We start from the raw sequence: 12,757 nt of genomic DNA on the forward strand, positions 1-12,757 counted from the left end.
GGAAACTCTTCAGGTGATCAACAATCTAGAGGATAGGAAAAGCCCAGAACCTGACGGGTTCGCCCCTTAACAGACCCTTTTTAATTCTATCTCTTCCAACTGCCCCTTCACTTTACTCTAAAATTATAGCCTTACGACTTGCCCCCTCATACCTGATCTTGTCCATCCAGTGCAAGCTGGATTTGTCTTTGGACGTGAGGCTAGGGACAACATGATGAACATGACTCTGACCTCGTGGGCTAGGCGTTCAGGGATATTATTCAGTCTCCTTAGAGTAGATGCTGAGAAAGCTTTTGATGGGGTTCACTGGGGTTTCTTGGAGGCCACGCTCATGAGAATGGACCTAGGTGAGAGGATGAGAGGAATGATCATAGTGCTACATAGGGGCCCCTCCGCCAGTGTTAGAGTAAATGGGTCTCTTTCCTCCCCCTTCCCTATCTGTAACGGCACACGGCAGGATTGTCCCCTATATTCCTTTTTGTATATTTTGGTAATAGAGTCCCTAGCACATGCTTTGAGAGTCAACCCGTTGATTCGGGGTTTCGAGGTTAAGGGAAAATCTCATAAATTATTGTTTGCTGATGATTTGCTCATTTATGTCTCAGAACCGGTGATTAGTCTTCCCAACATTATGAAGAAATTTGACTCTTATAGCAGAGTAAGAAATTCAAAGTAAACATTCAAAAGTCTGAGATCCTAATTATGCCACTCAGCGAGTCGACGGTTGCCTCTCTACACTTGTCTCTTCCTTTCTCCTGGTTCCTTAGAGACTGACCTCAAGTCATGGAGTTCCCTTTCTTTATCGTGGTTTAGAAGGATGAACACACTCTAAGATTCTATATATTTTCCCAACTATCACATTAGATTTACCACCAGCTTTTCTCCTTCGTTTACGCAGGAAAGCCACTAAATCTATCTGGCATAAGGGATGTGGAGATGCAGGGCTTCCAAATTTCTCTTGGTACCATAGGTTGACTGTTTGTAAACTGGTACTTGATGTTGTCTCACATAAGCTGTGGGTTGAGGTGGAGTGTTCTTTGCTTTTTACAGGGGGATTACCTAGCATGTTCTGGCTCCCCACAAAGACAGACTGAGAGTCACTGGGCGTATCTCCTTTAATGTCGCAAGTTCTGAGAGCTTGGGGTAGGTTTGAAGTTAATTCTAAACTTGCCACTATTCCTGTTCCACTGTCTCCTGCCTTAAACTACACAGGGATTACTCAGGTCTTAAAGAATTGCCCACTTAAGTACACTGATGATGGTCAACAAAGAAGGCTCAGAGACTTTCATTGATCCAAGTGGAGCATCTCCCCTCCAAACCCACTTCGTTTAAGACCCTCTGCCTCCAACAATTGGTAGCACCTCATGGCGTGTCTCTCCTATAATGGATGCTATCGGGGTCTGATGAGGAGGACCTATCTCTACTTTACATGTATGGGAGGAGAGGCTGGGAGAGAATTTCAAGAAAGAGCACTGAGAGAACCTTATTTTATCTTATAAAATGCCAGTATCCGGTAAGATACAGGAAACTAGTTTCAAGATTCTCACTCACTGGTATAGGACTCCTGTCCGATTAAATTGTATGTTCCCCTCTGTCTCCCCTATCTGTTGGAGATGCCAAGTGGCTTAAAGCTCTATGCTTCACCTATGGTGGGACTTCAAGGTAGTTGCTATCTGGTCAGGTATCTGGGACCTCTTTAGAGAAATATGTGGAGCAGTTGGGGAATTGTGCTGTTGCAGTTATATTCATGCTCCCGGGCCGCCTTGGAGACATTAAGAAAGGTCTGCCATCACATTTCTTGGTGGCTATGAGGCTGGTGATCCCTAGGTTTTGGAAAACCACAACTTTACTGTAGACTATGGAACTCTCTGCCGCAGGAGGTTGTTATGGCGGACTCTATGTACATGTTCAAGAGAGGCCTGGATGCCTTTCTGGAGAGCAAAAATATCACGGGTTATGGGGATAAAACATTTATTTAATTGTTAAAGGTTGGACTTGATGGACTTGCGTCTTTTTCCAGCCTTATATACTATGATACTATGAACTTCACCCACGAAGCTAATGTGGGTAGAGGAAGTTGACCGTATGGTCTGCCGTATGGAGGAACTTGGAGCTCTAGATAGTAAAGTAATCTGCTGGATATGTATCACAATACTTGATCCAAATGGATTCTGTTTAGGAACTCCCCTTCCTTCTCTGAATGGCTCCAAACAACTGCTGAGGCCCTGGCCTCAATACCTGAGCCCCCTGCCCCTTCCTCTCCCTTCCCTTCCTATTTTCCCTTTACTGATTCCTGTTCCCCTATTGTGTTTTTTTATTGTGGCTTCTTCCTCTCCCCCTCATATTGTAGCCTCTCATCTTCACTTCATATTGTGGCCCCTCACATCTCCTTCTCTTATAGTGGCCTCATCATCTCCCCCTCATATTGTGGCCTTTCATCTTCTTTTCATATAGTGGCCTCATCATCTCCTGATAAAAATCTTTATTTATATAGCACAATGATATTCCGTAGCGCTTTACAAATCATAGGGGACATATACAAATAGAAAATTACAAAAAGTCAAATGGGGCAATAGGAGTGAGGGTCCTGCTCACAAGAGCTTACAGTGTTAGAGGATGAGGGGGTGACACAATGGACCAGCCATTCTTAATAAGGGAACAGAATAAAATAATTTAATAAATAAAAGTACTGCTGCTTGAACCATCAGCCGCCATCTTATATACAAAGTCAAAGGTGAATGGGACCGCAGAGAACCCTGGAGCTTGGTATATATCTGGATAACAGACAGGAGGAGGACACTGGATGGGTTAGTAAAGAGAGTTGGCATTTCATGCAGTTATAGAGTGTGATAGATCTGCCTAAAGAGACGGGTTTTAAGAGCATGTTTGCAACTTTGGAGGATGGACATTAGTCTGATAGTCCAGGGAAGCTCATTCCCGAGAGCTGGTGCAGCTCGGGAGAAGTCCTGGAGTCGTAAATGAGAGGTTCGAATTAAGGTAGAGATTGAAGAGCATGGGTTTGGTGATAGACTGAGATGAGAGAAATAGGGAGTTGCAGCATTATGCAGAGCTTTGTGGATGATGTTTATTATTTTAGACCAGTACAGTGTCTGGCACAGACTGAAGGCATCAGTGTAGTGTTTGGTCTGAAAGACCATCCTGGCTGCTGCATTAAGAATAAATTAGAGGGGAGAGAGTTTGGCAAGTGGAAGATAATTAGTAGGGCGTTAAGGTAATCTAGTAAAGACTGAATCAACTGACTAATTAAGGTAGCATTTTAGAGGTTTCAGTTGTAAGAAATGGGTGGATTCTGGAGATGTTTCTGAAATGCACGTGGCAAGAGCGAGCAAGAGATTGAATATGCGGTGAAAAGGAAAGGTCGGAGTCCAGCACAAACACAAGACATTGGGCCTCCTGCCTCGGTGCTATAGTGATCCCACAGACCAAGATGGAACAGTAAGGATTGGGCTGGTTAGTAGATGGTGGAAAGACAAGAAGTTCATTCTTAGAAAGATTGAGTTTCAAGAAGAGAGAGGACATAATGTTAGAGACAGCAGAGGGACAATCACTGGTGTTCTGAAGTAAGGCAGCGGGGACGTTACATGAAAAAGTATATAGCTGGGTGTCATCAGCTTAAAGATGATACTGAAAACCAAATCTGCCCATGGTTTGTCCGGGCAGTATAGAGGGAAAAGAGAAAAGGACCTAGGACAGAGCCCTGAGGAACCTGACACAGAGAGGAAGAGAAGAAGACAAAGATTCAGAGAAGGAGACTCTGAAAGTGCAGTCAGAGAGAGATAAAAAAACAAGAGAGCCCAATGTTCTCCAGGCCAGTAGAGTGAAGCCTCCTGAGGAGGAGCTGGTGGTCCATCAAGCACTGCCGAGATATCAAGAAGAATGAGGAGAGAATAGTCACGGGTCATAGATCTGAACATTGTCTTTATCCCTTCTACGAAACTTTGATATTTAACGGTACTAAATTTGTGGTTAATGGGGTTTCCCCACGAACTAAAGTTAGGCCCTATCCATGGGATAGGGCCTAACTTGCTGATCAGTGGGGGTCTCAGTGCTGAGACCCCCACAGATCGTGAGAATGAGGACCTCTTGTCGCTCCATCAGAGTAATGAAGCAGACGGCCGCACATGACCGTTCTGCTCCATTATTCTCTATGGAGCTGACGAAAATTGACAAGCACCGCGCTCACCTTCCTCCGTCAACTCCATAGAAATTAATGGAGGTGAACAGTCATGCGCGGCCGTCTTAGATGGACCTCTAGTTCTTCCGATCTGTGGAGGTCTCAGCACTGAGACCCCCACTGATCAGCTAGTTAGGCCGTGGATAGGGCCTAACTTTAGTTTGCAGGAAAACCCCTTTAAAAGGTTTCTTACATTCTAAGCAGAATAATGGTTTTCCCTGGTGCATAATCTACAAAGCTCAACAAAAAGAGAATTTTGGCAAAAACATTTGCGACATTAGGAACATAAAAGTTTTATCTTGGTCCGTTTTAACACTTCGATGTTCTATCAAATGGGATTTCAAACAACAAAATTTCTGAAATTCAGGAAATGGACATTTTACGTCTGTGAGCTTTCACATGTTTAAGAAAATAAGATCTATTTCGAAAACATTTCCCACATTCTGAGCATGAAAACGGTTTCTCCCCTGTGTGAATTCGCAGATGTTCCGACAAATGATATCGGAGACTAAATTGCTTCTCACATTCCGAACAAGAAAATGGCTTCTCTCCCGTGTGCGTTCTTAGATGCCTCGAAAGACCGGATTTTTCATTGAAACATTTGAAACATTCTGTACATGAAAATGGTAACTCTCCTGTGTGGGTTCTTAAATGCCTTGCAAGACCTGATTTATGGCTGAAACCTTTGCCACATTCTGTACATAAATACGGCAAATCTCCCGTGTGCAGCCTTAGATGCCTCGAAAGACTTGCTTTTTGAGTGAAACTTTTGTTACATTTTGTGCATGAAAATTGTTTCTCTCTTTTCTTAAGATTTGATTTCTGGTTAAAACTTGTCCCACATTCTGAAGATAAACGTTGGCTCTCATTTTTGAAAATTATGTTATGTAAAGAAGGATCTGAATTTATTCCTAACGATTTCACAACCAGAAATATGTGTCCAGTAGAAGGATTTCCAACCAGTGATTGACTAAATGAAGGCTCCAGGTCACCGGTGGTGTCAGTGGATGGATCTCTACTGTAAGGGACTGAGGGGACATCAGGAGATATTGGATTTTCTTGTGTGATATAATGATCATCTACTTCATGATATGGAGATAAAAAGAGATGTTCCTGGGAGTCTCTCATCCTGTTTTCACCTGGTAAAAAAAATACCAAAAAACTATCAAGTTTTTTAAAATATTAGGAGATAAGGAAAGATATTAAAACATTGACATTGTTGTATAGTATGGTAGCAACAATGTGCAGCCAATACATAGGACGGAAGTCTAATTAGAGACTCATAGGGGCAGATTTACTTACCCGGTCCAGTCGCGATCCAGCGGCGCGCTCTGTGCGGAGGATTCGGGTCTTTTGGCGATTCACTAAGGTAGTGCGCCCGATGTCCACCAGGTGTCGCCGCTGCGCTGAAGTCCATCGGAGTTCACTGGAGTTCACGATCCATTGCTGGGTGCAGGTAAGTGCGTGTCAAGCGACAAATTTTTTTTAAAAAAAATACGGCGTTTTCTCTGAATCCGACGGATTTTCCGACAGCCACACCCCCCGATTTCCGTTGCGTGCATGCCGGCACCAATGCGCCACAACGGAGAAATTCGTGTAACCCGACGTAAAATCGCAATTCGGCCCTTAGTAAATGACCCCATTGACTTCAACAATTATTGGACTGCTATATAGATGGAGAAAAGTTACCCATTTTCAATGAAAAAGTTCACAAAATTCCCAAAGATTTATATATATAAAAGTGGAAGCAGATGGTTGTGTGACTGTCAGCCTAATTTAGACTAATGACAAAGAGAGAAACGAAACTTCTATGAATTCTATGGAATTATTATTTACAACACAACCTCAAACACAACTATTTACCAAAATCTTGGCCAAGAAGAATCGCCCGCGGTGTAAGAACGTTCCAACTTTGGAATTATCAATTTGTGGAAAATCCAGTTTTTGTTTCGGATCTGATGATTATTTGGTTGGAGCAGGGAGATCTCGTGGTTAGATCTTAAATCCTGTCTACCAAGTGATCCACTGCCTCTGGCAATGATATGAGGTTACTTCCTGCTTCCGTGTGTGTTTCATGACAAGGCAGGGCTTCCCGACCCAGTCACCATATTTATCACCAATCAAGCATTTGTGGGACCTGTTGGTATGGCAACCTCTCCAGATGATCTGTAGTGTCCCAAAGTCCTCCTTTGGGCCCATCCACATAAGCTGAAGGCTTAACCTGTGCTCTGCATGGATAAGAGCAGGTCCACACTGTGCACATGTGACGCGATGGAGAACATTGTGCTGCCAGCACCAACCTCCAGCATGTGTGGTCTTAGGAGTGGGTCTGTAATGGTGTGGGGGGCTACACAGCCCTGTATGTACTACCTAAAGGTAGACCGATTGCAGGTAGAGTGCGCCCTTGGTTCCTTCTGACGCACAATCATGCTTAGGCTTATGTGGCTGTAATGTAACCATAGTTGAATGCATTGATGGGATGGTCTGGCCAGAGACATGGGAATCTAGACTCACTGTTCTGGAGAGGGTCTCCTCTTACCTGGTGATGTGAGGGGCTGGTGGTCCTCCATCATGACCTCCTTGTACAGGTCCTTGTGTCCTTCTACATACTTCCACTCCTCCATGGAGAAATAGACAGCCACATCCTGACATCTTATAGGAACCTGACACACACAATGACACAGTCATCACCCGGACCCCTCCCTTGTGTTATTATATCATGTCCCAGCATTCCCGGCAGCGCTCACCTCTCCGCTCAGCAGCTCAGTGATCCTGGAGGTAAGTTCTAGGATCTTCTGCTCATGTATCAGTGAATGAGGTGGAGGCTGGGTGATGGGGCTCTGGCTCCATCCTCCTGATACACGGGGGGTCACACACTCACCAGACGACTTCTTCACTACTGTGTAATCCTGTGTATGGGGAGACACTGATCACTACATAGATCCTAAGAATCCTTCACCTCTCCAGTCATTTCCCTGTTGTATTCCTAGAGATAAGAGCCGTGTCCTGGGAGACTCTCACCTCTCCAGTTATCCAGTAGATGATCTCCAGGGTGAGGTCCAGGATCCGGGCAGCCATGATTCTGTCCTCCATCTTTGGCAGGTGATTGAAGGAATGGCCCAAGTACAGTATAAAGGAAATCTGGAAAATATTTAGATGGTTTCACTGAAGATCCCAAAAGAGGGAACCTGAGGTACATAAAGGATGATTGTGAAAAGCCTTTTGAATTTCAGCTACTACAATGGGACAGTTATATGTAGAGGTCTGCTAGAAGTTGTGTATGGGGGGGTGTAGTCACAGAGCGGCCAGGGCGCCCATGTGGCTACTACTGGGGTCCTGGTGTCCCTCCCATTCTCTACCAGTCAAAAAGCAGAAGCTCTCCATTACCTCCTGTTTGATGGAAAGTTATATTTCACCTATATCCTACATACATAATAATGAACAAATAAGCTAAAACTTTATAAATGAAGACAAGTCACAAAGTCACGCTGTTATGGATATGACTTTATTTTCTAGTGAAGTTGTTCAAGGAGTTAACTATGTAATGACCTTGGAAGAGTGGGGGGCACATATTAAAGGACCTTGGAAAAGCACATTGTGTAATTTGTCTATAGCCATGCGAAGTAAATGCAGCCCTGCCACTTAACATCCTCGGGACCAGTGTGTGCCCCTCTCCGACAGTTCTTTTCAAGCGGGCCTCTACCTCTTAAGTATTTGGGTATTCACCTCCCAGCTGACCTGGAGCAAGCCTATCACATGAATTTTCCTCCATTGCTACAGGCCCACAAGACCGACTTGGAGAAGTGGTCGAAGAGGTTCTTCAGAAGGATAGGGATCCTAAAAGTGAACGCCCTCCCTCGCTTCTTCAGCCCATTCAGGCTTTGCCAATTAAAGTCCCCACAGCAATTTTGGACTTTCATCTGGGCTGGTAAACCGCCAAGACTACGGAAGAAGAGTCTATACTGATTTTATCCAAGACTGAGGGTAGCGGAGCACTCCTGGACTTTACTTAATACTATTCGGCCATTTACCCGTGTAGGGTCGTGACTGGGTCTCAATTGAGCAACACTTTACCCACATCCCACTGTCTTGTCTCCCCGGGTGGGGGAGCCGTTGACTGCTCACCCTACTTTCCACGCCACCCTACTGGCCTTCAAACATTGCAAACGGAGTACTATGATCTTCCAAGCTGCCTTTCCCCTGACGCCAATCCTTGGCAACCTTGCATTCCCTCCTGGGATCACTTTCTTCAAACTGTAGGCCGCGACTGTCACTTTAGGGCCTGTCACTTCTTGGTTGACGGTAAATGGCGCAGAGTGGAAGAGCTTCTTGCCCCGCCAGACCTACCTTCCTCATTTAGCCAGTCACTGACAAGTTTTGAGGGTGCATGCACACAGAAGGGTATGATTAGGGGCACTCTCTAATTGCCCCCCCCCCCCCGAAAGACCATGTTCCACCGTTTACAAGTAAATGTGAATGAGACCTGAACCTAGACTTCTGAATAGATAAAAATAAGAAAATATATAAGATGGCACACAAATCTAAGCTGCTCACTAGATGGTACAGGGTGCCCCACGTACTTCATAAAATGTTCCCTGAGTCTCCCGAACTGCTGGGGCTGTGAGGAGGAGGATGGCATGCTCCTCCATATGTTCTGGATATAGGTATACAGAACACTGCCGCCCCCCCTCACACACTACACACTCTATACAGATATCCAGCACACTGCAGCTTCCCGCCCACAGATATCCAGCACACTGCAGCTTCCCCCCCAAAGTATATAGATACCCAGTACACTGTAGCCTTCCCCCACAGTATAAAGATATCCAGCACTGCCGCCCCTCCCCCTAAGTATATAGATATCCTGCACACTGCTGCCCCCTTCCCTTCAGTATATAGATATCCAGCACTGCCGCCACTCCCCCACAGTATATAGATATCCAGCACACTGCAGCTTCCCCCCCCACAGTATATAGATACCCAGCACACTGCAGCGCCCGCCCACAGTATATAGATATCCAACACACTACAGCCCCCCACACACAGTACATAGATATCCAGCACACTGCAGCCCCCCTTCAGTATATAGATATCCAGCACACTGCAGCCCCCCACACAGTATATAGATACCCAGCACACTGCAGCCCCCCACACAGTATATAGATATCCAGCACACTGCAGCCCCCCTTCAGTATATAGATATCCAGCACACTGCAGCCCCCCACACATTTTATAGATACCCAGCACACTGCAGCCCCCCACACACAGTACATAGATATCCAGCACACTGCAGCCCCCCTTCAGTATATAGATATCCAGCACAATGCAGCCCCCCACACAGTATATAGATATCCAGCACACTGCAGCCCCCGCCCACAGTATATAGATATCCAGCACACTGCTGCCCCCCACACACAGTACATAGATATCCAGCACACTGCAGCCCCCTTCAGTATATAGATATCCAGCACACTGCAGCCCCCGCCCACAGTATATAGATACCCAGCACACTGCTGCCCCCCACACAGTATATAGATACCCAGCACACTGCAGCCCCCGCCCACAGTATATAGATACCCAGCACACTGCAGCCCCCGCCCACAGTATATAGATATCCAGCACACTGCTGCCCCCCACACAGCATATAGATACCCAGCACACTGCAGCCCCCGCCCACAGTATATAGATATCCAACACACTGCAGCCCCTCACACACAGTACATAGATATCCAGCACACTGCAGCCCCCTTCAGTATATAGATATCCAGCACACTGCAGCCCCCGCCCACAGTATATAGATATCCAGCACACTGCTGCCCCCCACACAGTATATAGATACCCAGCACACTGCAGCCCCCGCCCACAGTATATAGATACCCAACACACTACAGCCCCCCACACACAGTACATAGATATCCAGCACACTGCAGCCCCCCTTCAGTATATAGATACCCAGCACACTGCAGCCCCCCACACAGTATATAGATATCCAGCACACTGCAGCCCCCCACACAGTATATAGATATCCAGCACACTGCAGCCCCCCTTCAGTATATAGATATCCAGCACAATGCAGCCCCCCCACACAGTATATAGATATCCAGCACACTGCAGCCCCTGCCCACAGTATATAGATATCCAGCACAATGCAGCCCCCCACACAGTATATAGATATCCAGCACACTGCAGCCCCCGCCCACAGTATATAGATATCCAGCACACTGCAGCCCCTCACACACAGTACATAGATATCCAGCACACTGCTGCCCCCCACACAGTATATAGATACCCAGCACACTGCAGCCCCCCACACAGTATATAGATATCCAGCACACTGCAGCTTCCCCCCCACAGTATATAGATATCCAGCACACTGCAGCCCCCCACACAGTATATAGATATCCAGCACACTGCAGCCCCCCACACAGTATATAGATATCCAGCACACTGCAGCCCCCCTTCAGTATATAGATATCCTGCACACTGCTGCCCCCTTCCCTTCAGTATATAGATATCCAGCACTGCCGCCACTCCCCCACAGTATATAGATATCCAGCACACTGCAGCTTCCCCCCCACAGTATATAGATACCCAGCACACTGCTGCCCCCCACACAGTATATAGATACCCAGCACACTGCAGCCCCCGCCCACAGTATATAGATATCCAGCACACTGCTGCCCCCCACACACAGTACATAGATATCCAGCACACTGCAGCCCCCTTCAGTATATAGATATCCAGCACACTGCAGCCCCCGCCCACAGTATATAGATACCCAGCACACTGCTGCCCCCCACACAGTTTATAGATACCCAGCACACTGCAGCCCCCGCCCACAGTATATAGATATCCAACACACTGCAGCCCCTCACACACAGTACATAGTTATCCAGCACACTGCAGCCCCCGCCCACAGTATATAGATATCCAGCACACTGCTGCCCCCCACACAGTATATAGATACCCAGCACACTGCAGCCCCCGCCCACAGTATATAGATACCCAACACACTACAGCCCCCCACACACAGTACATAGATATCCAGCACACTGCAGCCCCCCTTCAGTATATAGATACCCAGCACACTGCAGCCCCCCACACAGTATATAGATATCCAGCACACTGCAGCCCCCCTTCAGTATATAGATATCCAGCACAATGCAGCCCCCCACACAGTATATAGATATCCAGCACACTGCAGCCCCTGCCCACAGTATATAGATATCCAGCACAATGCAGCCCCCCACACAGTATATAGATATCCAGCACACTGCAGCCCCCGCCCACAGTATATAGATATCCAGCACACTGCAGCCCCTCACACACAGTACATAGATATCCAGCACACTGCTGCCCCCCACACAGTATATAGATACCCAGCACACTGCAGCCCCCGCCCACAGTATATAGATATCCAACACACTGCAGCCCCTCACACACAGTACATAGATATCCAGCACACTGCAGCCCCCCTTCAGTATATAGATACCCAGCACACTGCAGCCCCCGCCCACAGTATATAGATATCCAACACACTGCAGCCCCTCACACACAGTACATAGATATCCAGCACACTGCAGCCCCCTTCAGTATATAGATACCCAGCACACTGCAGCCCCCTTCAGTATATAGATATCCAGAGAGAAATGTCTAAGACTCAGGATGCAATCCCTGCTATTTATACAGAGGTTGTGTACCAAGAAGAAGGTATGGGGTTAAAAGCCCAAGAGAGGTCTACAACACCGTCCAACCAATGTATGTGAACCCCTGAAGGTATAATTGTACAATCCTCTAGGTCCTGGTGAAGAGGAGATCCTTGGGACATACTGAATACTACTGAATACCTTCATGGGGAGGAGGGGGGGGGGGGCGCTTATGGACGTGACTTCCCAATTCTTTTCTTAATTAAGTTTTATGGATTAACTTTATAACGACCCCGGAGACGGACCACCTCTTCAAGGACCAGAGAAGCCCCTTATGTCATTTCTTTATCTACCACCATATAAAGCAGATCACTTGGGGTATTGCTTATACCCATAGGCACGTATTCAGAAATATGACCAAATTAAGATCAGCCAATCACATTGAAGCATAGTGCCTGGGGGAGGGGCTATAGATAAGAAGTAGCGTAGCACAACAATAAATTAGGGAGTGTTATAGACTGTGGTGTCTGTGAGATTCTTACATCACATCCATCTGATTTGGAAGAAATCAACACATTCAGAGCGGAAGATGGGATTTACTGACCTGTACACAACCTCCAAGTGCCTGCAGGACCTGCGGTGATATCAGTCATGTGATCAAATACATGCGGCAAATGGTGTACTGGACCTGTCACATGACAGGAAATAAGAATCCTCCACTGTTTTACTCCTCCCCTCATGTGACTGATCACATGACCATGACATCATCTCAGGTCCTGTGGTCCCTCGAAGGAAAGATCCACGGATAATGGAACAACCTGAGAACTTAACCCCTTATCACCGACGCTTGTTTTCAGCTTAATGGCCCGACTCGATTTTTTTGAATCTGCCCTGTGTCACTATAAGTGGTTATAAC

At 46.5% G+C, this 12,757-nt stretch overlaps 1 protein-coding gene across 1 annotated transcript; it reads right to left on the reverse strand.

The window, feature by feature from the left end:
• Positions 1-4,192: 4,192 nt before the first annotated feature.
• On the reverse strand, positions 4,193-12,529 carry LOC140120883 (uncharacterized). The gene is made up of 5 exons (XM_072139913.1): positions 12,446-12,529; positions 7,217-7,336; positions 6,943-7,104; positions 6,735-6,858; positions 4,193-5,334 (listed from the first exon to the last, which is right to left on the reverse strand). Exons 2-5 carry the CDS (start codon positions 7,286-7,288, stop codon positions 4,559-4,561), a joined length of 1,134 nt encoding a protein of 377 aa, XP_071996014.1. The 5' UTR covers positions 7,289-7,336; positions 12,446-12,529; the 3' UTR covers positions 4,193-4,558.
• Positions 12,530-12,757: the final 228 nt, after the last annotated feature.

This window comes from Engystomops pustulosus, chromosome 3 (assembly GCF_040894005.1).
Source record: "Engystomops pustulosus chromosome 3, aEngPut4.maternal, whole genome shotgun sequence".
NCBI lineage: Eukaryota > Metazoa > Chordata > Amphibia > Anura > Leptodactylidae > Engystomops > Engystomops pustulosus.

Excerpts from the sequence above, each read along its gene's own strand:
- LOC140120883 (XM_072139913.1), bottom strand. The coding sequence starts at position 7,288 with ATGGAGGACAGAATCATGGCTGCCCGGATCCTGGACCTCACCCTGGAG. Across the intron at positions 7,105-7,216 it reads TCTACTGGATAACTGGAGAG|GATTACACAGTAGTGAAGAA; the intron begins GTGAGAGTCTCC and ends CCCCATACACAG. Across the intron at positions 5,335-6,734 it reads CCAGCCCCTCACATCACCAG|GTGAAAACAGGATGAGAGAC; the intron begins GTAAGAGGAGAC and ends TTTTTTTACCAG.